Source organism: Felis catus, chromosome A3, assembly GCF_018350175.1.
Source record: "Felis catus isolate Fca126 chromosome A3, F.catus_Fca126_mat1.0, whole genome shotgun sequence".
Classification (NCBI taxonomy): Eukaryota; Metazoa; Chordata; class Mammalia; order Carnivora; family Felidae; genus Felis; species Felis catus.
In genome coordinates, this window is record NC_058370.1 from 3718650 (window position 1) to 3743234 (window position 24585).

Sequence of the window (24585 nt, forward strand, 5' to 3'; positions counted from 1 at the left end):
CCCCTCCCCTCCAAACGCACACAGCAGTTAGTGACACTTGGAAGTGACAGCCCCAGCCCAGGTGTTACCACCTGGCCAAGGAGTGACGTCCCCTGACGCCAGGAGCTTCTCCACGCACATGGACATGTGGCCCCTCCCGCGCCCCCTCCCCCAGCAAAGTTCGCAGGACGTCTGCTTTCTAAGAGAAAGCAGCTAACCTTCCAGGACACCGTGAACACCACACGAGTCCCCAGGGGATCCCATTCTGGGCCCCTGGACGTTTCCATGAACTTCCTGGGGTCAAGAAGAGACCCCAGGTGCAGGCTTGAGCACTCCCCAGACACCATGGCTGCCCAGAATGCAGCTTTGTCTGCCACACATCGTTCCCAGCACAGAGGGACAGGCCTCCCTCGGGTGTGGAGGTGCAGGGCGCGGGGACAAGGACGACGGCCGAACAGAGTCTGATAATAGCCGGTCTCCTCCAGCTCTGCGTAGTCCCTGCAGACCTGGGTCCCATTGTGCCCCCACGGCCACCTCATGCTTTCACTACAGCAGCCCCACCCCCGTATCTGCAGAGAAGACGGTCCAGGCCCCCCGCGGATGCCTAAAAGCATGCAGAGCGCCGAACCCAGGAGGTACGAGGTTTCTTCCTCTACGCGCGCACCAAGGATGACGTGCAATTTACGGATTAGGCACAGTAAGAGGTTAACGAGAACCCGTGAAACGCAAGTGTAACAACAACTGTAATCTGTGATAAAGGTCATGTGGTCTCTCGCTCTCTCTCGGGATACCTCGCACTTCTTGTGATGGGAGCTGATAGAAGCCTAGGGGAGGAGGTGAACCGAGGGAAGGGTGCAGGCCCGGGAGGGAACACTAGGTTACCGTCGACCTTCTGACGACGTGTCAGGAGGAGGGGCGTCCGCGTCCAGACCAGTGGCTCACGGCAGGTGACTGAAACCGCAGATCGGGGAGACCACCGTATCCACCACGTGAGAACGAGGCCCAGAGCGGATCAGCCCCCGCAGCAGCACAGGGACCAGGCTCCTTACCTTCCCAGAAGGGGCCGGGCAGGAGCGGACAGGCGAGCCCCTTGAAGGGAGTGGCCCCTTCGCAGCCCCCAGTGACCCTGGCTGCGTGGCAACAGCAGCCCAGGGGGGCCCCCAACGTGGAAGGTTTTCGCGAAAGCGCCGTATTTTTAAATGCTGACTTGCAATGATTTAAGCGGGGAGTTTAAAGCCTGTTAGACTGTAATCCGCTCCCTCACTGCAGGGCTCTGCTCAAGGCCAGGCTTCTCCCTACAGACCTGGTGCTCCCGGCAGCGGCAGTGGCCTCGCTCAATAGCACAGCGCAGGTGGACACGCCTCCCAAAACACACGTGCTGAACGAGGCAGGGGCTCTGGGGCGTCTGCAGGCAGCCGGATCCTGCGTGTTAATGCCTCGCTCCCCAAAAGTTGCTTTTCTGTAGTGACGTCGACAACAATCACCAGGAGCAGACACTTCCGGAGGGCTCAGGATGTGTCCGGACAGAGTTGGGGATTCCTGCGGATTACCTAAATGCAGCAACCCCGGGCTATGGTGAGGCATTATCCTCACGTGTAATTGAGGACACAGGCTCAGAGAGGTTGAGTGACTTATTCACAGTCACACAGCTTAGTGAGGAGTTGAGGCATGTCTCAGACCCAGGTTGGCCCAGCAAACACATTGCCCTGAATTCCCTAATTCTACACCCCTGGGCGAGCTACAGACCCCTGTACCTCCGTTTCACCTTGACAGAAAAGGCAACGACACTAGTGATAAAACCCCAGAGGCATTTCCAGCATAAAACGAGCTAATGCATGTGCTCAGAACAGCATCCTGCACACAACCGGCATCCTTCAGAAAATCGGGCCTTTTCTCTGTGTTCCTATACTTTGGTTTGCTACGTTCTCTTTCACGTGAACTCACACTTTTCGTTTCAACTTGTTTATTAGAAGAAAACCCGAATCAGCACCCGGAGTGAGAAACCCGTTCCACCTGTGCTAATGGAAATAAACTTCGCTGTTAAAACGTTCTCTAGCTATTTGCCACAAGCCACCTCTGCAAACTCCTCTCCCACACCCTGGGGGCACAGGACACACACCGAGGGCAGGAACGAAGAGTCCAGCTGAGGGGTGAGGCTGCATCTCTGGGGCCCCACACCGACCAGGGACAATGGTCTCGCTCCCCGGGCCCTGGCCCGCCCTGCAGCCCGGTGCTTCGCCCGCAGCACAAACCCTCTGTGGCCCCACCTCCGTCCTGTGCCCCAGGGCTCCAGCTGCCTTCAGCCCCTCTCTATCTTACCCTGGCTCTGGCCACACGTACAGACCTTTAGCTCTGCACAAGTCCCCTGGTCTGTCCTGCTCCCTGGCCAACCACAGCCCCCAAATCCAGCCTGTGGGCTGCTTTCATAAATAAGTTTTGCTGGCACCCAGCACATCTTCTGTGGCTGCTTCTGGGCTACTCAGAAGCGGTGGGCGGTTTCACCGGGAACCTTCTGACCCACAAAGGCAACCGTAGTTAACTGGCTCCGTGCAGAAAAAGTTTGTGGACCCTGTGCTCTGTCTTTGCAGAGGTCCTTCTCCCAACGGGGATGCTCTTTTCCTCACTCTCTGCCTGGCCAATGCTTGTTCATCGCTAGGCTGCCCCAGCCCCCAGACTCAGGGAGGGGCCCCAGTGTGCACGCCCGCTGTCGTGGACTCAGCTCAAGGAGATCCGCAGGTTTGTCCGCCTTCCCCCATCACTCTGGGAGGACGAGACCCGGACACATTCGCCACTAGGACCCCCGACCCGACAGCACATCTCGTCCAGGAGAAAGTCCTTCACACGAATCTGTGGCCTCAACAAGCCAACTGTACTCTCGAGACCCCATCCCCAAACCAAGCACACAGGGAAAGAGAGCGCCGGAGGTTAGCAGGGGCGCCGACGGAGCAGGCAGAGCTGAGCAGCAGAAGGAACCTGCCAAGGAGAAGTGCCAGGCGCCAGTAGGGGGCTGGGTGCAGCAGGCTAGCACACGGGAGGCTGGGCGGCCAAGGGGCAGGGCTCAGGCGGGGTCAGGCCGACCACCACTTTGACGCAAGCCTGATGCTTGGGGCCACCGGGGCACAGGCATATGCTGAGAGGGTCTCTGTAGGAGAGGCCAGGACTGTCCCAAGGGTCACAGCTCTTCAGACCGCAAACTCCTATCACATCTTCAAGCTGGGGTAAGACTGGGGAGGCACAGCCACCCCCAGGGAGGGCGGGGCACGGCTCTCAGCAGGTGCCCACTAGTGCCGGCCGGGGCGGCCAGTGGAAAGCGTCGGTGTGAGCCTTGTTTGGCAGAAGAAGGCAGCAGAGAACAGATGCCCACCTGGCTCCAAAGCCACAGAAGCCCCAGCAGGCCTGTCCACACGGCCTGGATTTCCAACCTGCCACGCTTGTGCAGACGGTTCAACTTCCAACCCCCACCCTGTGCCTGGCGTACTTATAGCTTGTAATTTTTACGAGGGGAGAAGTTCCCAGCTTGACGGTGAGGTCCCCCCGAGTATTTCTGCAAAAAAGCTAATGGGTCAGAGGAGATGCGGGTGCTTCAAAGCACCACGGGCTCCTTCGGGGGGCTCGTGTTTTGCCTCCTCTCTGCCTTCCCTTCCTCCCCACCTCACCCACAGCTGGCCCGTCTGGTCCAGTCAGTGAAAACCACCACGGCCACGGCCCCCGCCGTCCCCACGGAGGCTCAGAGCGGTGCACACTACCTTCAAACGGCACCGAATGAGAACTACTGTTCTTCCCGCTTAAGAGAGCTGGGAAAAGAGGTTTCAAGCAACACATGCAGCACGCCCTTCGGCAAGGTGGCGAGGACAGCCCTGCACGAGGAACATGGCATCCGACGCCCTACATGCACCACACGGCTCCGGGCGCTGTGCGCCGGGCACTGGGGTCATGCTCTGTGGAGGACACAGCCACCTGCTGAGGATCTGGGCCACTCGGAAGGTCCCTCGACCCCATCCCGCCCTCCTGTCTTGGGGTCAACGAGGATGCCCGTACGGACACCGGCTCGCTCCCCTGGAGAGAATTTTCCTGCTCAGACGTTCCCAGTGGCAAGACACTGTCCCGGGAAGAGCCAGAGAAAAATGCCCCGGCAGAGTTTAAACTGCACACGGCAAAGTATGGCAGGGCTCGGAGCCCAGAGCATGGCTGTGCCTCCAAGGACAGGATTCTACCAGAGCTATTGTCCAGGCCGTGGCCAGGGACCTCGGCTGCCACCCAGCCAACGGCCATCCCGGCAGTGGCTCAGCCCCGCACGGTTACAGCCGTACCTGCATCGTCAGAATGGGAGTCCGAGGGCAGTGGTGCGTCCAGGGAAGGCTGGTCTGTCCCGGTGGCCAAAGGGCTTCCTGGCTGGGCTTCTTCTGAAGTCAGCATCTCCTGCTTGGGGGTGGACGGTTCGCTCTGTGCCGCTCGGGGGCCCCCGTCAGGATTGCACACTTTGCTCTCAGCATCTGTAAGGAAACGCGGCGGTCAGCGGAGCCCGCGCCTCCCTTCCGACACGCTTGCACTCACGCGGGGTGCCTTCCTGGGAGACGTGCCATCCCAGGCCCTGCTGTGGTGCCCCTTCAGTTCTTCCCCACGCCACCCCCCGGAGTCCCCCTCCACATCCGGTCTTCTTAAGGGAGTCCCAGCACTGCCTCACCCCCCTGTCCCCCGCCGTCCCCGGGGCCTCTGTGCACCGCCTGCCTATGGGAGCCTAGGAAAGCCTCCACCCACCTCCGTAGTGCACGCCCCCCACTCCCACGCTGGTCTCCGCCCTGCGGCTCGCTCGACCAACAGCGCATCCGCAGGTTGGACGCAGCTGTGCCTTTAAAAGTGCTCGCAGGCTCCTGCAGTCAAGCCACCGCTGCCCTCGCTGCTGGGACACGCGGGGCCAGCGGGCCGGGGCGAGAGGCAGACGGTGCAAACCTGAGCTGCTCCTGTCCTGGCAGCAGAGGTCAACCCAGACGGGACAACAGACCCTGGCTGCCGTATGCCCTGAGGTGCTGCAGGCATCTGCCACAGGACATTGTCACGGCTACCGGTAACCAATCCACGTTTGCACCCACCATTCCACAATCAGGTCCCTGGTACGCAAACCTTCTCAGTCCCCCACTGTGAGTCTGGGACTGGGCCCACCCAGGGAGGCGGGGATGAACAAGTCAGTCCTTGCCGGCAGGGGGCTCACACTCCGAGGCACCGCAAGCCCAGGACTAGGGGCACAGAGCGGGGAGTCCCTCGGTCTAGACAGGTGGCCTTCTCAGGAAAAAATAACCCCAGGCTCACGGTGCCCGAGTGGCTCAGTCCGTTAAGCATCCGACTCTTGGTTTTGGCTCAGGTCATGATCTGGTAGTTCATGGGTTCAAGCCCCACGTCGGGCTCCATGCTGACAGTGCTGAGCTTGCTTGGGATTCTCTCTCTCCCTCTGTCTGCCGCTCTCCCACTCATGCTCCTTCTCTCTCTCAAAATAAATAAATAAACTTAAAAATATTGCTTCAAAAAATGACCCCAGGTTCCTAGTAGGGCTGAAACAAGGATCCAGTGTCTCCCCTTGCTTGGGGGCTCGGCTGCTGGAACTTGGGAGGGTGTGGCCTTTGACTGAAAATGAAGGGGGGGCTTTGTGCCCAGGTGCATAACCGGCCCAGTCGCATGGCCACCAGAGGGCGGGTCCGGGCTGGGACACAGCCAGCTGATAACCATCACCCCTTCTGAGACACAGAGCACCGACCCATGCACGGGGCACCTGCACGGCCCCCTCAGGTGTCACGGCCAGTTCAGGGAGGTCACCACGGCACAGAGCAGCAGTGTGACCCACACACGTCCCTCCGTGGGGAGACGGCACGGCGGGGAGGTCAGCCTGGCTCGGGAGAGCTGCTTCCCATCCCCGTGGCGGGGGGTGCGGGGGTCGGTCTCAGAGTCAGGCCCCTTCCGCCTCCGCCTGTCTCCCTCCCTACCTGCTGCCCTCGTGTCCCCCAACAACGTCCCTTTCACCCCCAAAGTTGGACAAGAAGTAGGTCACCCTACCCATGCCTCCCATCCCACGGCAGACACCTCTGGGCATCCGCTTCCCGGCCTCCGAGACGGGGGTAACAACATCGCTACTTGCTTCACGGCCTCCACGTGGGAATTAAATCAGTTCCGCTACACCACGCACCTGGCCAAGAGCAGGCACGCGACATGTGCTTGCAATTATCGTTACTGCCCTTGATGAGGCCTGACAAGGAAGCCTGAGGGCCCGGCCCCTGGGCTGAGCCCGCGCGCCCACGTGAGGGTGACAGGCTCCCTCAGCAGGATCCTCGCCGCACCCGGGACTGGGGCCTGGTGCCCGGCGTGGGACCCCAAAGGGACGGGAGTCGCAGCTGATGCCCACCAAGACCCCCCCCCCCCCCCCGGCTGCACAGCCCTCTCCCCAGGGAAGGGCAGAGAGGCCGGCCAGCCGGAAGTCTGGAGATTTGGGGCTGGGAAGGGCTCGGCTATGCAGCCAGGTCAGCTGACCAAAGGTCCTAGACGAGGAGCCAGAAGCCTCTTCCAAAAAAGGAGACAGCTGGTATTTTAGACTTTGTGGCCCACACGGCAGGTACTGCGTTCTTTTTTAATTTTCACAAAACCCTTTAAGTTTAAAAACCGTGCCCAGCCCGAGGGCCTTGCAAAACCTGCTCCCGGACCAGACCTGCTGCAGACTTGCAGCGATGGTCTGCCAACCCGCCCTGGCGCAGGCAAAGACCCAGATGCCAGCCAAGGGCGCGGACCCAGTGGGCATAGCTGAACGTCACAAAGCTCAAAACTACACTTTCCCGGACGTCGCTCAGGGCTGATTTACACGGACTCGACATGCAGTCGTGACGGTCTCTGCCACCAGCTTACTTGGTCCTCGGTGGCAGGGCGCAGAGCACAGCTGGCACCGAGGGGCCTGCCTGCCGGGGACACAGCACCGTCTCGGCCAGACCGCACACCTCCGCGAGGGGAGGCTGCCGCCCGCCGCTTACAGAGGCACACCCCTCCTTCGAAAGGACAGGCCGCTGGCAGCCAGGGACGACCACTGTTTGAACCCACGACCCTCCCCTAGTCATCACCAACGACAATCACGTGACCAGAACTCGCCCGTGTGGGGCCCAGAGGCCTGCAGCCCGTGGCCAGCTCAGCCAAGGCTTCATCCTCCCCGAACACGCGGACTTAGGGGCCCTCCCCTGCGTCCCCGCTCAGAGCACTTGTAGGACCTTTCTGGGCTGCGCTCAGAGCCCCGGTTCATAATCACGTTCAATGAAAAGTTGGCAGTTCCCAAAATAGCCCTGCTGGCAGGGCCGTTGCCTAGAAACGCCATTGGGGGGGGTGGCGAGGAGATGTGGGTGGCTTGTCCCCTGTGCCTCACCGTTCAGCCAGCCCTCCCTCCCGGCCTGCCCTCCATCGAATGTCCGTCCTCCCCCCGGGGGCTGTGGAGGGGCACACGGTGGACCACCGGTGTCACACAGAGCGGCCACGGCGACAGGAACGTGCCGCAAACACACGCACCGCGCCCGGCCTTCCTGCCACGTAGCAGCCAGATGCACCTGACTCGTCGCCGCCCAACCCCCCCTCCCCGAGGAAGGAAACCACGCGTCTCTCGGGTCACCGAACACAAGTATCTTTTTTACACCCGGTGCTGGAACGGGAGATTCCTCCAGTTACTGAAGCAAATGCCGAGTGGACGCACGCGGGAAGACGGAGCAAAGTCACTGGGGGGAAATGTGCAGGCTCCTGTCCCGTGGGCTAGGACGCGGCGGAGGGGCTGGGACGCTGCTGGCCCTCGCCAGTCACCCAGGAGTCGGCGGAGCCTGGCCAAAGCAGGGAAGGGTCACCTGCCCCCTCCCCGCGCACACCCGGCACATCAGCAGACTTGCAGGAACAAGGGGGGTGGGGGGTCAGACGGCCTCATAAAACCACACGCCCGGGAGGGACACGGGCTCATCTCCCGGGGACCCCGGGGCTCTTCCCTGCAGTCCCCTCCCGGGGACCAGCTCACATCATTAGGCTGCTGACTGCTCTAGGGGTGGGCAAACCCCCAGGTGACACACACGGAGACCGTGCACGTGTGTGGCTTTGTCCTGGCCAAAGAAGGGCACGGGTGAGGTCTGGGGCAGCTCTGCAGGGTCTGTGACCCGAGCCCGTGGCGGCCTCTCTGGGCCCCTTGGTCACTGTCACCCACACCCACCACCCAGGCGCCCGCTGGGCATGAAGCCCTGGGTACCACTTGGCCACAGGGAGGTGCTCCGGCTGCAGACAAGCAGCCTGGCTGGCAGCAGGTGCTGGCCACGGAGTCCTTCCTCCGAACCCCGGAGCGGGGGCTCACCCCCACACCGAGGCTACACGGAGGCCAGTGGAGGGGAGGAGGCTCAGCTCCGAGCCCAGACCCGGAAGGGGGCACTCGGCACCCCCACCAAGGATTCCCAGCACCCAGCCGGCCATCCCAATACCAGAACAAATCCGGGCGCACACGGCCTGACCAGGACTTGACCCCACCCCCAGTGGGAAAAGGCATTTTCTAAGCAAGTGCTTGGCACAAACCCCAGTGTGGGGCAGGAGGTGCCCCAGGAGCCTGATGCCAAGCACCGTCCTAGATCCTGCTGTCCCTGCAGCCTCAGGAGCTGGAGCACATGGAGGAAAGTGCATGACACGAGCACGTCCCCCTCCTCCCCCCGGCCCCAGGCCGCCTCCCAGAGGCACCCTGCTTCCCTAGCATGCCCGCCTCAGCGACACGCTGGGCAGGCTCACCGCAGACCCGCTCAGCCCGTGCCCCTGTGCTGCCCCGGGCTCCTGCGGCCACTTGGAAGTGCCTTTGTCACCCGGTAGCTTCCGGGGGGGCGGGGTGCAGGGAAGATACAAGGCTCTGTCAGACCCAGGGCCCCCTCCACGCTTCCTACCTGCCTGCCCCTCACCCACCTTCTCCCTTCCACCGCGGGCCCTCCAGGGCTGGAAGATACGTCCCAGTTCCCCGCTCTCTCTGTTTCTCAGCCTCGGTGGCACCAAAGCCAGAGGCAGCTGGGGAGGTACCGTGAAGTCCAGCCGCGTGGGTCCCGCCCCCAGGGCATTTAATCCAAGAGCGCGCCTGGCGAAGCTAACGCACAGCGCTGCTCGCTCTGAGAACGAGCCTGCTCTCCCAGGGCCCTGGGATCCCCCGCAGACATGACCCCATGGCCCCCTGCCCAGGTCGGGTCCCGGGGTCTTGTTCTCCAGGTGCTCACCCTACCCCCTCCGTGGTGATCCTGCATCGTGGGACCATCTCCTGTGGCATCACTTAATGAGCACGGTTTCAACCCCTGAGGAAGGAGACCGTGTGTCGGACCCACCTGGTTCCCGGTTCATAATCACTCGGCGAGACAAAGTGTGATCTAAAGGGGGGGGTGGCAGATGACACTCTGGGGGCCAAAGCCAGACCCCGCCTGCTCCATATGGCCCATCAGTCATCAGACAAAACCGTTTAACAAAGGTTCAGAGCTGAGGATAAGGCAGACTGCTCTTCTGGAAGACTCCCCTTCGGTTCTGCACCCACCCCTCTGTTTTCCTGACAGCAATCAAATCCGTCCACTTACTTTTCATGCACCAGCGATAGTATTTTCTATGATAGATGATACACAGGCCTCAAGTCTGTTTTCATTTCCCATCCCCCTTCCCCAAGATCCAAAGGAAGGTTGGCTGGAAACATGCTCAAAATGCAGGATTTGGAGCTGTTTTGTCCCATCCAGACTAACACAGTCCAAGTTCCTATCAGCAATGACATCCCCCCAAACCCGAGAGTCGGAACGTTCGGCATCCGAACCCTGAAGGACTGGGTACCGAGCTCTCCTCTTACACGCAAGTCAGATCATCAGTCGTGAGCCATCTGCTGTGTTGGTTTCCCAGGAAGACGGCGTCCTCAAAATACTTCACTCTGTGGGCACCTGGGTGGCTCGGTCGGTTCAGCGTCCGACTCTCGATCTCAGCTCAGGTCATGATCTCTCGGTTTGTCGGACCGAGCCCCGCATCGGGCTCTGAGCTGACAGCACAGAGCCTGCTTGGGATTCTCTCTCTCCCTCTCTCTCTCTCAAAATAAATAAATAAAATTAAAACCAAAAACACTTCACTCTTTGAAGCTGAAGAAGAGACATGAGGACAAAGACCACAGGGGGTTTGAGAGCAGACCGGCAGGACGGGGGCGGAGCCTGGTATACATCCGGATGCCCTGGCTTCGCGGGGTCCCTTCCAGGCCCTGATTCCTGGGCCAAACGACAAACACGCTAGTGAGATCTAGGACAGGAAGGGGGTAGGGGCGCCATGTGCCCTCACACCCTCTGGGAACTGGCTCCGGGAGGCCAGGACCCTTCAGTCAGGAGGCAAGAGCTTGGTCCAGCTCGAGAGAGAGCTCCCAGCGGCGGTGAGGTGGAGGGGACACCAGAGTCCCAGAGGAGGAGGACCCACAAAAGGTGTGCGTCGGGCCCTGAGTCCCGTGCCTCGTCATCACCCAGAGAGCAGGACGAGGCGGGGAGGCCACGAACGTTACGAATGACCCGCGAGCCACAACAGGTGGTGTTTCTCAAAGACGCAGAGGTGGCCACGCGGATGTCACCGTGGCGAGGCCTCCAGGGCACAGTGTGAGCAGCATCCGAGCGCTCCCGGGGGGCTGAGGGTGCTGTGAAGGGGTGAGGGTGAGGACGCTCAGCACCCAGAAAGCCGTCCACACGTCACAAGGACCAGCAAGGGTACTAGACGGCCGTGCGAGTAAAAACAACTCGCCCGCATCGGGAACAATGACGTCAACAGGAAAAAACCAAAAGCCAATCCTGCCACTTCGTGGGGAACCAGGGCCCGGCAGTGGCCTGGCCCGGGCCCAGCTAGGGCAGGAAGCCGCCGGACGTGGCCCCACAGGCGTTAGCTCCGGGCCGCTTGCAGAGGTGGCCCCGTAACCTCACAGAGGGACCCGACGGTGAATGGCCTCCTTCGGGTCCAGCCCCTGTATCCCGATACCCGGCTTCCCGGATCACCGTTCCGCCCTTGACCTTTGCCGGGCGCCCTGGCCCAGCACCTGCCACCGTGGTGGCCCCACTTACCCCGCTCCATCATCTCCAGGAGACCCTTCTTGATGAGCTCCTCCCGACCTTGCCTGCCGGCCATCTTCTTCTCCAGTGCTGCACAACATACAAATAGGCCGGTGAGTCACGGGCAAGACCACGGGGCTGGGGGCCACCGGGCGGGGAGCGCCGTTGGGGACTTCCAAGCTTTCTTACTACACAGCCTGATGAGCGTTGCACGTACGCACGGCGGAGGGGAGCACATTGAGCGCACTGTTCAAGGCAACGATTTCTGTGATTCATCTGCAAAGCAACGCCTCGGCTAACGCTTCCCTACGCTGACTCCTGCACATGCCTACCCTCCGCCAAAGGCTTCCCAACTTACCGGCCCAGGACCGCACCTTCCCTCCACCCCCAATACCCGGGGGCGCTTTTCTGTGGGTCCTGTTATGTTCCCAGACACCCTGGTGGCTCTAGAGCTCTGGTCAGAGCATGGTCTTTTGTGACCACTGCCTTCCCAGAAGTTCCTCCGAGAAAACCCCGGGCTTTAAAGCTTTCAGAGAAGTTGCCAGACAGGGAGGGAGGACGGGGGCGGGGCCCGGCCAGGGTGCCAGCTCCCACTCACCCCTACTCGCGAGGCTGGGGGCTCACTCTGCTTGCTGGTCTTCTTTTCTTCATCTGTCCAGAAAACTATCTGCCTACAGTTAGAACTCAATTTCCAAATACGACCCCATGCAATTCCTTGGACCCCCTTCTTTGAAAGATGCAAATTGCTGGCTACTAAGCCTGATCCCAGAGGGCCTATGGGTCACCCGTGTGTACCAGCGTTCTGCCCGGTGGGGGCTGCAGCGGGGAGCACAGACCGGAGCCGGCCTCTCCCCTCGGAGCTTAAAGACTGGCACCAGAGGACAAACAGGTAAGGACGAGGAAGTCACTTAGCCAAAAATATCTACTGAGCACGCGCCGGGGTGTCCCTGGGAAGCAGAAACAATTCAGCCCCCCTCCCTCCAGGGCTCGAGTGGGAGCCAGCCGGCAGGGATAACAGAGCTGCTCAAATGCTTAGAACTAATAAAGCATTAACTGAGCACCTACGTTGTAAAGGCATGGGGGAGCCAGACAGGCATGGCCTCTGCCTGGAGGCAGCGCTGGGGAAGCTGGATGAGAAGCATCTACACCTGGGGCCGTGGAATGACCCAGAAGGGATGAGAAGCGTCTACACCTGGGGCCGTGGAATGACCCAGAACCAGAGGGACTGGGAGGTAGGGGTCTGGGAAGCCCAGGCTGTGCTGGAATGTCCGGGCCGGCCTCCCTCAGGGCGCTCACACCGACAGCTGAAGACGGACAGGGAAAAGCCAAACATACCAGCAGGAAGACGTTTTCCGGCAAAGGGAGCATAATTTCCTTTTTTAGCCCAATTTCCAATCCAATGTCCGGGGGCCAGAAGTATGCACGAAACTGAGACACTGAACTCTGACTTTGGGAGGTGTGAGTAGAGGGGCTGCTGTCCAGCCTCACAGACAGGGGTGCGCAGAACGGGGGTGGAGGTCCAAAGAGCCGCGTGATCAGCCAGCCAGCTCGGGTCACGCTCACGGGGGCCCGGCTCACACACAGGACATTGTCTGCTCTGACTCCTGAGCCCTCCCAACACCCCAAAGAGGCAGCTGCGAGCGTCTGCTGTCCCGTCTCAGGGGGCCGCCCCTATCACCGAGCCAGCCCCCCACAGCAGGTGCCGGCTCGGGGCCACTTCCCCAACTGCAGCCTCTGGGAGCCGTCCCCATGACGCTGCCCCTCCCGCCCCGCCCAGACCACTGCCGGCTTCGTTAGTGTCTTGAAATCACCATCAGATTGACTTCCTCTCACGCTAACCAATAGTGCTTGTGAAATGGCGTTTTTGAAAAGCTGAAATAACTACCATCCCACACTTTGCGGGGAAGAATGGTCTGGAATAAGTAAACGAAATGCAGTCCTGCTCCTGAGATGGCCAGATGCCTGATAAAGGGCCTCCAGGTGGGGATCCTGCAGGTGTTAACCTGGAGACCTTCCATGCATCTACAGGGACCCCACAGCATCCTGACGAACCTCCAGGCCACTCAGTGGCAGCACAGTGCCGAGGGGGCCTGCACGGCTCGACCCTCCAATCCCACGGCCCAGAGAGCATCAGGGGCTCCCCAGGTCACGGAGGCCACCCTGCTCTGGGCCCTGGTGCCTTCCCCAACTCCGTGCCTTGGAGTGAACTGTTCCCTCTGCTGCAATGCTTTGCCCTGCTTTTCTCAAGGGGCCAATCACATCTCAGTTCAACGGTGCCTCCTCACCCGAGCCTTCTCAGATCTGCCCACCCACCCCACCCCTCCGCACTCCTCCCCAGCACCTGCTCAGCTCCCCTGGGGCCCCACCGGAGCCGTGACGTCTCGCATGCTTGCACGCATGCTCACTGGTCTGTCGCCCCACTCCCCGCTGGGCGGAGAGCCCTAAGTGCGCGGGGCCTGGGTCCCCCGTCTACGCTGTCCCTGGCTCACAGGTGTTTGAGATTCCTGCAGTAACACTGATGCGCTGCCCTTGTGGACAAGGAGAACGGGTCAATCAGCTTCTCAGGGGGTTAAAAAAAATTTGTAAAACGTGTAACAGGTGTGAGGGAAAGACCTGTTGGGGTAGCCCTGTCTCTGCACGCCGCACGGCTTCAGGGCTGGGAAGGAGACAGGGGCCCTGGGGACCGTCAGAGACAGCAGCCCGAGACGGGCACTTACCAGGCTGGTCCCCAAGGCCTAGACTAATTCCACATGCGCGTCTCCCTCACTAATTGTTTCCAGCCGTAGCTAACAGGTGCACAGCTCAGCGGCGAGGCCCGTGGGGTTTGCTTCTCACGGCACCGGCCCCCCTCCCCTTCACCAAGGACACCCTCTCACTCGAGAACCAGACCTTGGCCGCGGGACCGGCTTGCCCTCCCTGAGATGGGCGGGGTCACGGTAACGTGGGTGACGGGGGTGCTCTGAGTGTCTGGTTGGTCACTGCTCGCTATCACGGCCTGCTGTATGGCTGTCACCACATGTGTCCGCGTGGTTGTCTCGTGGCCGTAGCTTCAGGGGTGGATTTCGAGGGGGCAGGGGCAACGGTACAACCCGCCGCAACCCAACTTCCCACAGAGCTGGGACCGGCAGGATGTAAGGATGGGGCCGCAGGTGAGTGACGGAAGGGGGCTTCTGGACCCGGTGGTGGGAGGGCGTTGGGGGGGCACTGCCTGTGGGCACCCTCCTCGGGAAGAGCTTAGGAGCCCTGGAGCCGGCGGCCCTGGCTTCCGGCAAGAGGAGGAGCCTGCGGGAATTGGGGCCGAGATGAGGGTCCTGGCCCTCTGAATCACCTGGGGGGCTCCTAGGGACGGCAGGCCCCCGAAGTGCGGGTCCGGGTGTGGGGGCTGGGCGCGTGCTACTGCAGTGTGGTCGGCAAGGACTGCCGTCACCAGCTGGCCTCCCTGCCCCGCAGGGACCCCCAGGTGCGCATGAACAAGGTCCCATCCACCCGTGTGCCCCGTGGGTCTGGGCGGGCAGTGGGCTGCAGGTGTGCCCGGTGCTGGCCCCGCCCCCAGCCGGGTGGGTGGGGCCTGTGCCAGAGGAAGGAAGGGACCCAAAGGCCGAGCCGCCCCTGCTGTGGGAGCCCGCCCCCCCGTGGGGGAGGGGGAGACAACGTCAGCATCGAGAAGCTCGGGGACAGTGGCACCGGCTCCCTGTCCCCCATGCTCACCGGATGTGGTCTGCTTCAGTTTTTCGTTTTTCTTCTTCCTCCATTTCCAGGGCTTGAAGATCCTGCCCAGGGTGGCCAGTTTGCTGTTCCTCCTCACGGGGGGGGTTCGGGTCCCTGAGACCAGATACTCGGAGCGCGCTGGGGGGGCTGGGTCCATCTCATCTGCAAGGCGAGCACACCAAGGAGGGGCCGGGTGATCACCAATCCCGCGTGGCTCCCCTCACCCACGGGGCCACCGGTGATTCTCCAAAGCCCGGGGCAGAGAAAACGTCCGTGGGGCCCTGGAGCAACGGGGGACACTTGCTACTGTGGGGCCCGGGAAGAGAAAGACACATGCTTCTCCACAGGCCGCTCTGTAGCTCGCGATGTGTTCATTGTTTAAGGAAAAAGATCGGTGAGAACGGAAAACAGTGCAGCGGACAAGACGGTCAAAGTGCAGAGTCACGTGAGCCAGACGGCTGCTGTCTCCACTGCCCGCCCGGAACCCCTGTCCCACGGGCACAGCTCAGACCAGAGCTCGAGCCGGCGCCCGGGAGGATGGGGGGAAAGCTCAAGATGCCCCAAACCCCTCCTGGGACAGGGCAGTGACGAGGCCCTGGGTGTGCTGAGTTTTAACCTCTCAGTGTCACTCGGGTGGGGGTTCACAGACCCGCCAGTGCTCCCCACCCAGCATGGCTGCCGGCACCGGTGCCCAGACCCCGGCCAGGACACCCCACGTGCACACACACACGCACACACACGTGCCACCCAGAACACATTTAGTCCCACAGGCAGTGGGTTAATTCACCTCACTGCGATGCACAAGCAGGGGCTGGGAGCCTGAGTTTATAAAGAGGTAAGAAGCCCCAGAGGGGGGGCGCCTGGGTGGCGCAGTCGGTTAAGCGTCCGACTTCAGCCAGGTCACGATCTCGCGGTCCGGGAGTTCGAGCCCCGCGTCAGGCTCTGGGCTGATGGCTCGGAGCCTGGAGCCTGTTTCCGATTCTGTGTCTCCCTCTCTCTCTTCCCCTCCCCCGTTCATGCTCTGTCTCTCTCTGTCCCAAAAATAAATAAACGTTGAAAAAAAAATTTTTAATAAAAAAAAAAAAAAAAAGAAGCCCCAGAGGGGCCCAAATATGCTGGATGAGCAGGGCTGGAGTGAGGGGGTATCGGGAGGGTCCTCAGTGAGAGGCCACCAGAGGGGCCAGACCTGGCCCGGTGCCCCAGATGATAGACGCCCCAGAGACGAGCCACCTGGGCTAGGAGCAGCCAGCCAGGGCTCACGGCACCCAGCCCCTCCGAGCCTCAGTTTCCACACGTGTAAAATAAAGATAATGATCGTCCCTGACATCCAGCATTCAAAGGAAAATGCAGGGTGGCCCCAGAGGCTGGAAACTTAGGTAAACATATATAACACACAGTTGATTGAGAGTATGTTACAATCCATGTAGAATGATATTAACTACGTTTTAAGACCATACAGACACTCTGGTGTCTAAGACCATGCCAGTTCTGGTAGAAATTTTCACAGTAATTTCTATTATATGAGGAACAAAAGAATTATCCTGGAGTAAAAGTCACTGCTTGTTCCTGGCCAGGTACCAACTAACTTTACCCTCACAGTAAATCTATGAGATACAGGACTCCTATCATATCCATTTTACAGATGAGCACACTGAGGCTCAGAGCAGTGAGTCATCTTGTGGACCCACAGAGCGAGAAAACGCCGGAGGTCGGGCATGACCTTGCGGGCCTGAGCCCGGACCCCTCTCGTATCTGGAAGCTGCCTCTACGGTGACTGTGTGAATTTATCTCCCAGAGCAGGACACAAATGGGTAAGACACCAACAGAAGGCACAAAGCAGGACTGTCCCAGCCACCCAGGTTGTGCGGCCGCTCTCTCTGGCTGTTATTAATTGAGCGCTAACTACATACAGGAGACTGTCCCCGGTGGTCTACAAAGCAACCCGCGTGGAAGAACAAGCTTAGGGGTGTCTTGTTGAGAGACGAGCTTGCTCGAGCTTGTCCCCAGTACCCGGCACCCAGCAGGGGCCCGGTGGGGGGGGGGAGCCAAGGAAGCCCCAGGGCACCTGTCGCGGATCCCCCCCCACCATCTCCCCAGCACCGTGCTCCAGCCGCGGGATGCAGACAGGCCCTTCTCCTCCCAGAAGCAGCTTACTGTGTCTTACCATCCTCTCCTGCCTACGGGCGCCAGGTTCAAGCGTGTGGGTCAGAGCCACACGGCACAAGGAGAGCCGCTGTCCTGCGGAAGAGAACTGGCCAGGTCTCCCCAGGCCTTGGGCTGGTGTGAAAATGAAGATCCCCAGAGATGTGCAGAGGGACAATGGACCATTGTCACCACTCCACAAAAGGTGGCGTCACAGAAACACACATGCCCCACACGAGGAGTGTGGAAATCCAGAGGAGGGCACACACGCGGCTCCGAGTTTCCTAGCAGCCAAAGCAAAAACAGAGCAGCACAAAGTAGAACCCGTGACCCTGGTCCAGGCCACCGGCCGCCGCCGGCTCCCCCGCATGCCCCACAAGGCCTTCCAGCCGGTCTCCCCGCGATCCCCACCCTTACAAATACAACTGATCACATCGCCGTTCCGCACGCTCCCTGCCCTTCCCCTTCTCCTGTAGCACAAAGTGCAGATTGATCACCACGTCTGTGTAGCTCCCCAGAGCTGCTCCTGGTGGCCACCCACTCATCTCCGCCCCCTATTCACAGTCGTCCTCCCTGCGCGGCGACATTCACGGCACGCAGCATGCTATGGGAGGCAGTAGGGTGCAGTTGTTAAGAAAGCAGGTGCTACAACCAGGCATCTGGGGTTCACATGCTGGCTCTGTCACTCACTAACGGGGGAGGGCGTGCTGGCACCACCCCTCCCTGCACCCTCACGCCTGCCCTGGCCTCGCTGGGGAACCGAGGGCACGGGACTTCCCAAATCCCTGCCCGGGGCTCGGCTTGCTTGAACGTGGCTTGCTTGAACCCATGGAAGGTGGGCCGAGCGGCAGAGTCTCCCTCTTCGCCATCGCCTTCCTCCCCACCCTCTCCGTCCTCCCCACCATCATCGTGTGAGTCCCTGGACTCCCTGCCCCCCCACCTCTGCCCCTAGCGGCTGGAGCAGGTACCGGGGTTCCCAACGCCCCTCTGACACACAGGGTCCTCACGCACGGCCTGGAGCACAGAAAGGGCAGGGGCCCCAAGGGCTCGAACTTGACTCGAAATTCATCAGGGAGCCATTGAGGGATCTTCATCTCATTAAAAACAGAATAAACTGAGGGCTGATGGGGGGTGGGGGGGAGGGGAAGGTGGGTGCTGGGCACTGAGGAGGGCACCTGTTGCGATGAGCACTGGGAGTTGTATGGAAGCCAATTTGACAATAAATTTCATATTAAAAAAAAAAAAAGATCTGATTTGTCCATTTAGCAAATATCCGCCTCGCTCGACCAGGACAGACACGTTCGTCTGAGCAACGCCTCGGGGACCTGCTGTCATCGGGGAGCAAAAGCCCAGGGCAGCAGGCTCCAGAAGGCTGAGGGCTGCACCCCCAGCACCCCCTCCCTCCTCCGCCTCCCCCACTGCGGGGCTCAGCCCAGGACCAGGCGCAAGGACAGAAACGTCAGAACAGACGCTGTACCCTCCAGCGAGGGATCACAAGCACCTCGAGGACAGAGAGGGCACCACTCTCCCCGACTGTGTGCCCGGGGTCTGTGTGAGCAAGAGGCAGGTGTGTGTCCTCCTGGGCACACCAAGGGTGGGTGTGCACGGGGACACGTGTGTACGCAGGAGTGGCTGTGTTCCCGCATGTGTGTGTCCCGGGGGGGTGGGGGGAGGGCGGTTGGCGCCCCTGCCCTCCTCCCTCTACCTCCAGCCCGTGAGTTCACCCAGTGTCTCTCTCGGGCTGCTGGGGAGCCCCCTTCCCCCACCGGGGGCATTCCCGGGGGTGCAGACACATTAGCACATCCCTCCAGCCTCCGAATGACACAGCAGGGCTGTTCCCGGGCCACCTCTGCCACCTGTGAAGCATTAGCAGTTAATTAATGAAACATGTTTCCCCACATCTGCGTGAGGAAGTGAAACTGGCAGCCACAGGGCAGGCGGGAGGCGTCCCGGGTTCCCAAATGATGGATGGGGCAGGTGGCCCGGCCTGCTGACACGAGACGGCTCCGCCCCCCCACACTCCAGCCCTCTCCTGGTCCCCAACCCTGCCTCCCTCCCCCACCGATGGATCCCACAGACCTACGTTGAGGTACCGCTCTAGGACAAGGCCGGGAAGGCCACCATGACTGAGCTTACGGGTTCATTTTCATGCCTGGCCCAGGGCCAGCCCCTTCCTTCATGACATCCCCTCCACCCTCGCTCCGATAGCTCTCGGACATCCTCCAGGGACGTACTGTTTACAATTGCCATCTGTCTTTCTCACCTGGACAAACGAAGTCCTGTCCGTGAGAACAGGAGCTGTGGCTGTCTCGTTCACCGTGGGCCCCTCGCATCTTTACACGGGAGGTACTCAAACGAACACCTGCTTGGCCTGTGACTCTGGCGCCTGGATCCGACCCCCGTCCATCGGACTCCAGAGTCCACTCCTTAGTGACCCCGGGCATTTCTGCTTCCCCATCTTCCATCGACTGACCTGTCTCCCTCTTCTAGCACTTGGCCTCTCCCCAAAACACACCACGGAGGGGACCCCACTCGCTGATGACCCCCACAAGCTGAGTGGCTGGCCTCGCAGGGAAGACAGACAGGCGCCCTCTCTATCAGCCCAAATCGGAAGACCGCTTTCTGCTTGCTTCATACATTCATTCATTCCCAAACTCAGGCAGCAGGCATCAGGTGAGGCCCGCCCGGGGCCAGAGCTGCTCTGCATGGAGGGAGGCGGGCTCTGAGAAGGCTGCTGGGGGGGGCGGGTGATACTTGATTGCGGCCTTGGAGGTTGAGTAGCTGAATAAAGGGTGCGAATCCATCAAAGCACGACAGGACGTGGTATTTGGGCGATGGGAGATGAGGCAGAAAAGCAAGGTCTGGCGTCCTCATCTTGGAGGTCCAGAAGCCCCGTAAAACTTCCACGTGGGAGACGGACGTGCTCAGAGATGCCAACTTCCTACACTGCCGATTAACGACCAACACACACACGCACACACACGCAAATACACCTGCACGAGACTGTCATGTATTATCACCACCACTGACCATAAATAATAGGCAGAAAATAACCTCACGGTAAGAGAGGACTCTTTTAATTAAAAGTATATTGATAAGTGAATAAGAAACGACGCGGGGGCGCCTGGGTGGCCCAGTCGGTTGAGCGTCCCACTTCGGCTCAGGTCATGATCTCACGGTTGGTGGGTTCCAGCCCTGCGTCAGGCTCTGGGCTGACAGTGTGGAACCCGCTTCAGGTCCTCTGTCTACCCCCCCCCCCCTCTCTGCCCCTCCCCTGCTTGCTCTCTCTCTCTCAAAAACAAACATTTAAAAACATACATAAATGAATAAAACTGTGTCGTCCTTGGTGTTACCAATTTGCCAGCGTGGGTCTGGGCACTCAAATCTGAGAGCCTTCATCCTGGAGCTCGGGGTTTCTGGAATGGGGAGGGCAGGGGAGGCACAGAGGACCAGCGCTGTGAAGGGGCCTCACCGAGTGCCGTGTGGATGACGGCTGCAGGGAGCCAGGCTGCAGGCAGGGAGGCTCTCTGAGAGGGGACAGGCAGCATGAGGGTCGCAGGCCGGCGCAGAAAGGAGGGAGGGATCCAGAGATGTTGCTGAGTGAGAGCCCTCATCAGAGCCGGGAGAGCCCTCCACCTGGGGCATTGGTGCACAGGGAAGGATCAGGAACACCCAGGTCTGTTCCAGCAACAGCACATCTACGGAGCACTTGCTGTGTTGTGCGACAAGCCCCGTCCTGAGCACCGAACACGAATCAGCTCCTTTCGTTCCCATCAAGACCCTAGAAGGCGGAGGCGCTTGGGTGGCTCAGCTGGTTGAGTGTCTGAGTCTTGACTTCAGCTCAGGTCGTGATCTCGCAGTTTGTGAGTTTGAGTCCCATGCTGGGCTCTGTGCTGACAGTGGGGAGTCGGCTCAGGATTCTCTCTCTCCCTCTCCCTCTGCCCTCCCCTGCTCATGGGCTCTCTCATTCTCTCTGTTTCTCTCTCTCCAAATAAATAAATAAACTTAAAAAAAAAAAAAAAAAAAGACCTCAGCAGGCAGGTCAGTCTTTTCATCCCCCATATGTGACAACGAGGAAGCCGGAGGCACAAAGGTGTGAGATAACTTTCCCAGGTCACACAGCTAAGGTGACAGGATGCTTACAAGTCAGGAAGTCCGCTCCAAAAGCCCTCATCCTAACCCCCTCGCTAGATCACACGGAGCGGGCGAAGACGGCACTGTCGGGGATGAGGGGCGAAAGCCAGGGCTGGAGCAGACCTAAGCATCAAAGCAGCGTGGAGCAAAACCGTGGCACTTAGCATCGAAAGACCCACGGCTTGTGGCCAGGCCACGAAAGATGTGTCCTGACAGCTGTCTACGAAGGAAGTTCTCGGTGTTTTAATTGAACCACCACCAGGACGCGTCTGAACCTCCAAACCCAGATTTTCAAAATGGATTTTAAGTCTCCCAGATGTACAAGGACTGTGGTTTGACTGTCCCCATTCCTGGAAAATTCTTGAGTGACGACCTTAGAGCAGGATATCTGGGGAGCACTGATCAATACGGACAGAACCAGGGCCCAGAGCCGAACACCTACGTGAGTCCACTCCACGTAACCGTGGCCGGGAGTGGAGGCGGGGACAGGTCGCCGGGGTGGGGAGGGAGAGGGCAGGGATGCAGGAAGAAGGGTGAATTTACTTAAAGGGGAGAAGAACTTCTAAGGGCCGATGGCTCTATCCCAGGACCTCTGCGGGATTTTCCTGCTGCTCTGCGAGCCTGTCCATCAGAACCTGTGGTCCCTTACAGCCCCCGTGCGGATAACCGCGGCCTCACCAGTAAAGGCCACGAGGACCCCAAGAGCAGGCTCCCACTCCTCCTCGGGCGCCCAGCACGGCACCCGGTGTGTGGGGTAAATGAATGATGGACTGAGTGAATAAATGAATGAATGAGAGACATTGATCTTGCGGTAGAAAAACTGAGGTGGAATCCAAATGCAGGTCACTGGTTATTAACAGCGACCCGGAGTCACCTCTGCGCCCCTGGACGGCAGGAGATAATTACAATCCCTAAGCAACTTCCAGGCTTCAGGCTGGCCCATCCGCTCCCCCGGCGGCCACCACGAGCGGCCCTTGACACAGACGGAGGCTTTCTCGGCCCTGCCCGTCAGCCGAGGCGCCCAAGAAACACAGGGAAGGCAACAGGAGACCCTGGCGAGGCGTCGGAGTGAACACGAGCCCCGGGACCCTGCGGATCGAACGGACGCTTCGTCGTAGGAGAACACGGTTTAGAAGGCCGAGGGCAGCCGCCAAATTCATTGGCACGTTCATTCCAAGCAAACGACCCCAGGAGGCAGGGGCTACGTTTCCAGCTCCATTTGCCATTTGGGAAGAGGAGGCTGAGGGGACAGGACCCACGTATGGGGAGTCACACAGCCGGTAAGTGGCAGGGCTGGCACAGGAGCCCAGGCTTTTGGATGTAGAGCTCGCACTGGGGCGACACCAGCGTTTCCCAAAGCATGTTCCATGGAACCCTAGCTTGGGAGATGTTCTGTGGGTAAAGACCGATGGGAAAACGCTGCCTACACTAGAAGCCCTCCCTGAAGGGCTGCCGCGAATGATCACAGTGAACGCTCTGAGAAGTCCTGCAGTAGGCAACCGTATACGGCCGTTTCACCAGCTCTTCCTAAACAGACAGATCAGGCAACCCCTATTTACACCTCGTTGCCCAGACAGCCATAACCATAACCACACACAGGCTGGGGCAGCAACAGACTTCGAGCAGGAGACGTGAGATGAAGCAGTTTAAACATATTCCTGCAGGGGGCGCCCGGGGGGCTCAGTCGGTTGAGCGTCCGACTTTGGCTCAGGTCATGATCTCGCGGTCTGTGAGTTCGAGCCCCGCGTCGGGCTCTGTGCCGACGGCTCGGAGCCTGGAGCCTGCTTCGGATTCTGTGTCTCCCTCTCTCTCTGACCCTCCCCCGTTCATGCACTCTCTCTCTCTCTCTCGCTTTCTCTCTCAAAAAGAAACATTAAAAAAATTTTTTAATGTATTCCTGCTAAGAAGTGTTCACGACAATTTATTTTTAGAATATAAAAGTCTCATCCCTAATATCTGGGTTCCAAAGATAACGGGATTCTCTAAGACCTTTGCAGAAGCTGGGCTTTGAAACTTCCCACGGCTCTGAGCCATGTAGCTGCCCGGGGCCCCCGCACAGCAATGGTGAGGAGAAAACAGACGGGACAGTGGGTACCATCTACGCCCCGACGCCAGTGCAGAAACCAAGGCCTCCTCAAAGTGGTTTCTTTCTGCCTCGCACGTCTGGTGGGAAAACCAGCGCACGGGACGAGAGAAACCATCTGTTCAGCATCAACCCCGTGATCCTGCCAATGGTCGCTGACGTCTGCCAGACATATGGCCGGTTCTCCAAGTGAAAATCAGCTCAAATCTGCAAATCAGGTGGGTCTGAAAAGGCTGCGTGGGGTTTGCAACGAGGAATTAGACCACGAGGGCCGTGGCGTTGGGGACGGTGAAAGGGGGGACCCGGAAGCCACCTTTGGCGTCTCGGACACCGGTGTTGTCGGCGTCGCGCTTAGTAGGTTGGTCTGCACTTGCACGTCGGCAAACTCCTGCAGAAATTGCTCAGCAAGAAGCCCACGGGCTTTGCAAAGACGAAAAGCTGCTTTTAAAGACAGCCGCCTAAAGATCTTCTTCTACAGAGGGGAGAAAAACGCGTATTTCAGAGAAAGGATAAACCGTAAAACAGCGCACCGAGAGACGTCAGCATCGCACTATAAACGGAGATAAGTAATATTCCCCACTGCCTTCAAAGCCCAAGCCCCAGCCCAGACTTTCCACGCTGAAGTGTGACATGAGGCTCTTACATGCCAGTCAGAGCTTATGGACAAATGTTAATTTTTAGAAATACGCGTGCTTTTAGCATTTCTGAGAGGAATTACACACACGTAAAGGCTGGGAAGAGTCTGAGCCAACAGATTTGCATCTTGAAAATGGGTCCCACGTTCATGCCGCTCGGGTCAGGGATGGGCCAATGCTTTCTGTAAAGGGCCAGACAATCTCTGTGGCAACTAACCGGGCCGCTGCATGAGAGCCATCCACGATACCTAAATAATAGGCGCGGAGACGCTTTAATCAAGCTTGATTTATAAACACCAGTGGAAGGCACACGTGCTCTGGGAGCTGACCCCTGCCTTAGGTGGTCCCTTCGGAAACGTCTTCGGGGAAAAGTCCCACTGGACCCCGGGAGGAGAAAGAAGGCGGGAAGGAATGGCTTTGGCTCAGGATCCCTTACCTTCACTCTCGCTGCTGACCCCTAGGGTCCAGCCAGTGTCACTACCCACCTCCAACTCTAGCCTCAGACTGGTTTCCCAGCATCCGCTTAAGCCCCCGCCCCCCCCCCCCCCCCCCCCCCCCCCCCCAGCAGGGTCTCGCATTACTTTCCTGCTTAATGTCACTGTGACTTTTCTGGTGAAACCCAAGACCCCAACTGTGACCCCAATCCTTCTACTTTTATTTATTTATTTATTTATTTATTTATTTAGAGAGTGAGAAAGAGAGCGGGGGAGGGGCACAGAGAGAGAATCCCAAGCAGGTTCCACGCGCAGTCAGCACAGAGCCCGAGGCGGGGCTTGAATTCATGAAACCGTGAGGTCATGACCTGAGCCGAAATCGAGAGTCCTTTGAGCCACCC

At 59.7% G+C, this 24585-nt stretch overlaps 1 protein-coding gene across 6 annotated transcripts in view; it reads right to left on the reverse strand.

Annotated features, from left to right (window-relative positions):
- The window catches only part of PHACTR3 (phosphatase and actin regulator 3), a 214107-nt gene that overhangs the window by 86439 nt on the left and 103083 nt on the right, over positions 1-24585 (reverse strand). For 3 of the 6 annotated variants that reach the window (XM_003983301.6, XM_045053423.1, XM_045053425.1), the window contains exons 2-4: positions 14757-14918; positions 11061-11138; positions 4290-4472 (exon numbers count right to left, since the gene is read on the reverse strand). In XM_003983301.6, the coding sequence (XP_003983350.2) occupies positions 4290-4472; positions 11061-11138; positions 14757-14918 (423 nt within the window). Of the gene's footprint in view, positions 1-4289; positions 4473-11060; positions 11139-11646; positions 11671-14756; positions 14919-24585 lie in introns of those variants that run through there. The other 3 variants (XM_045053427.1, XM_045053424.1, XM_045053426.1) reach the window with 3 other exon arrangements.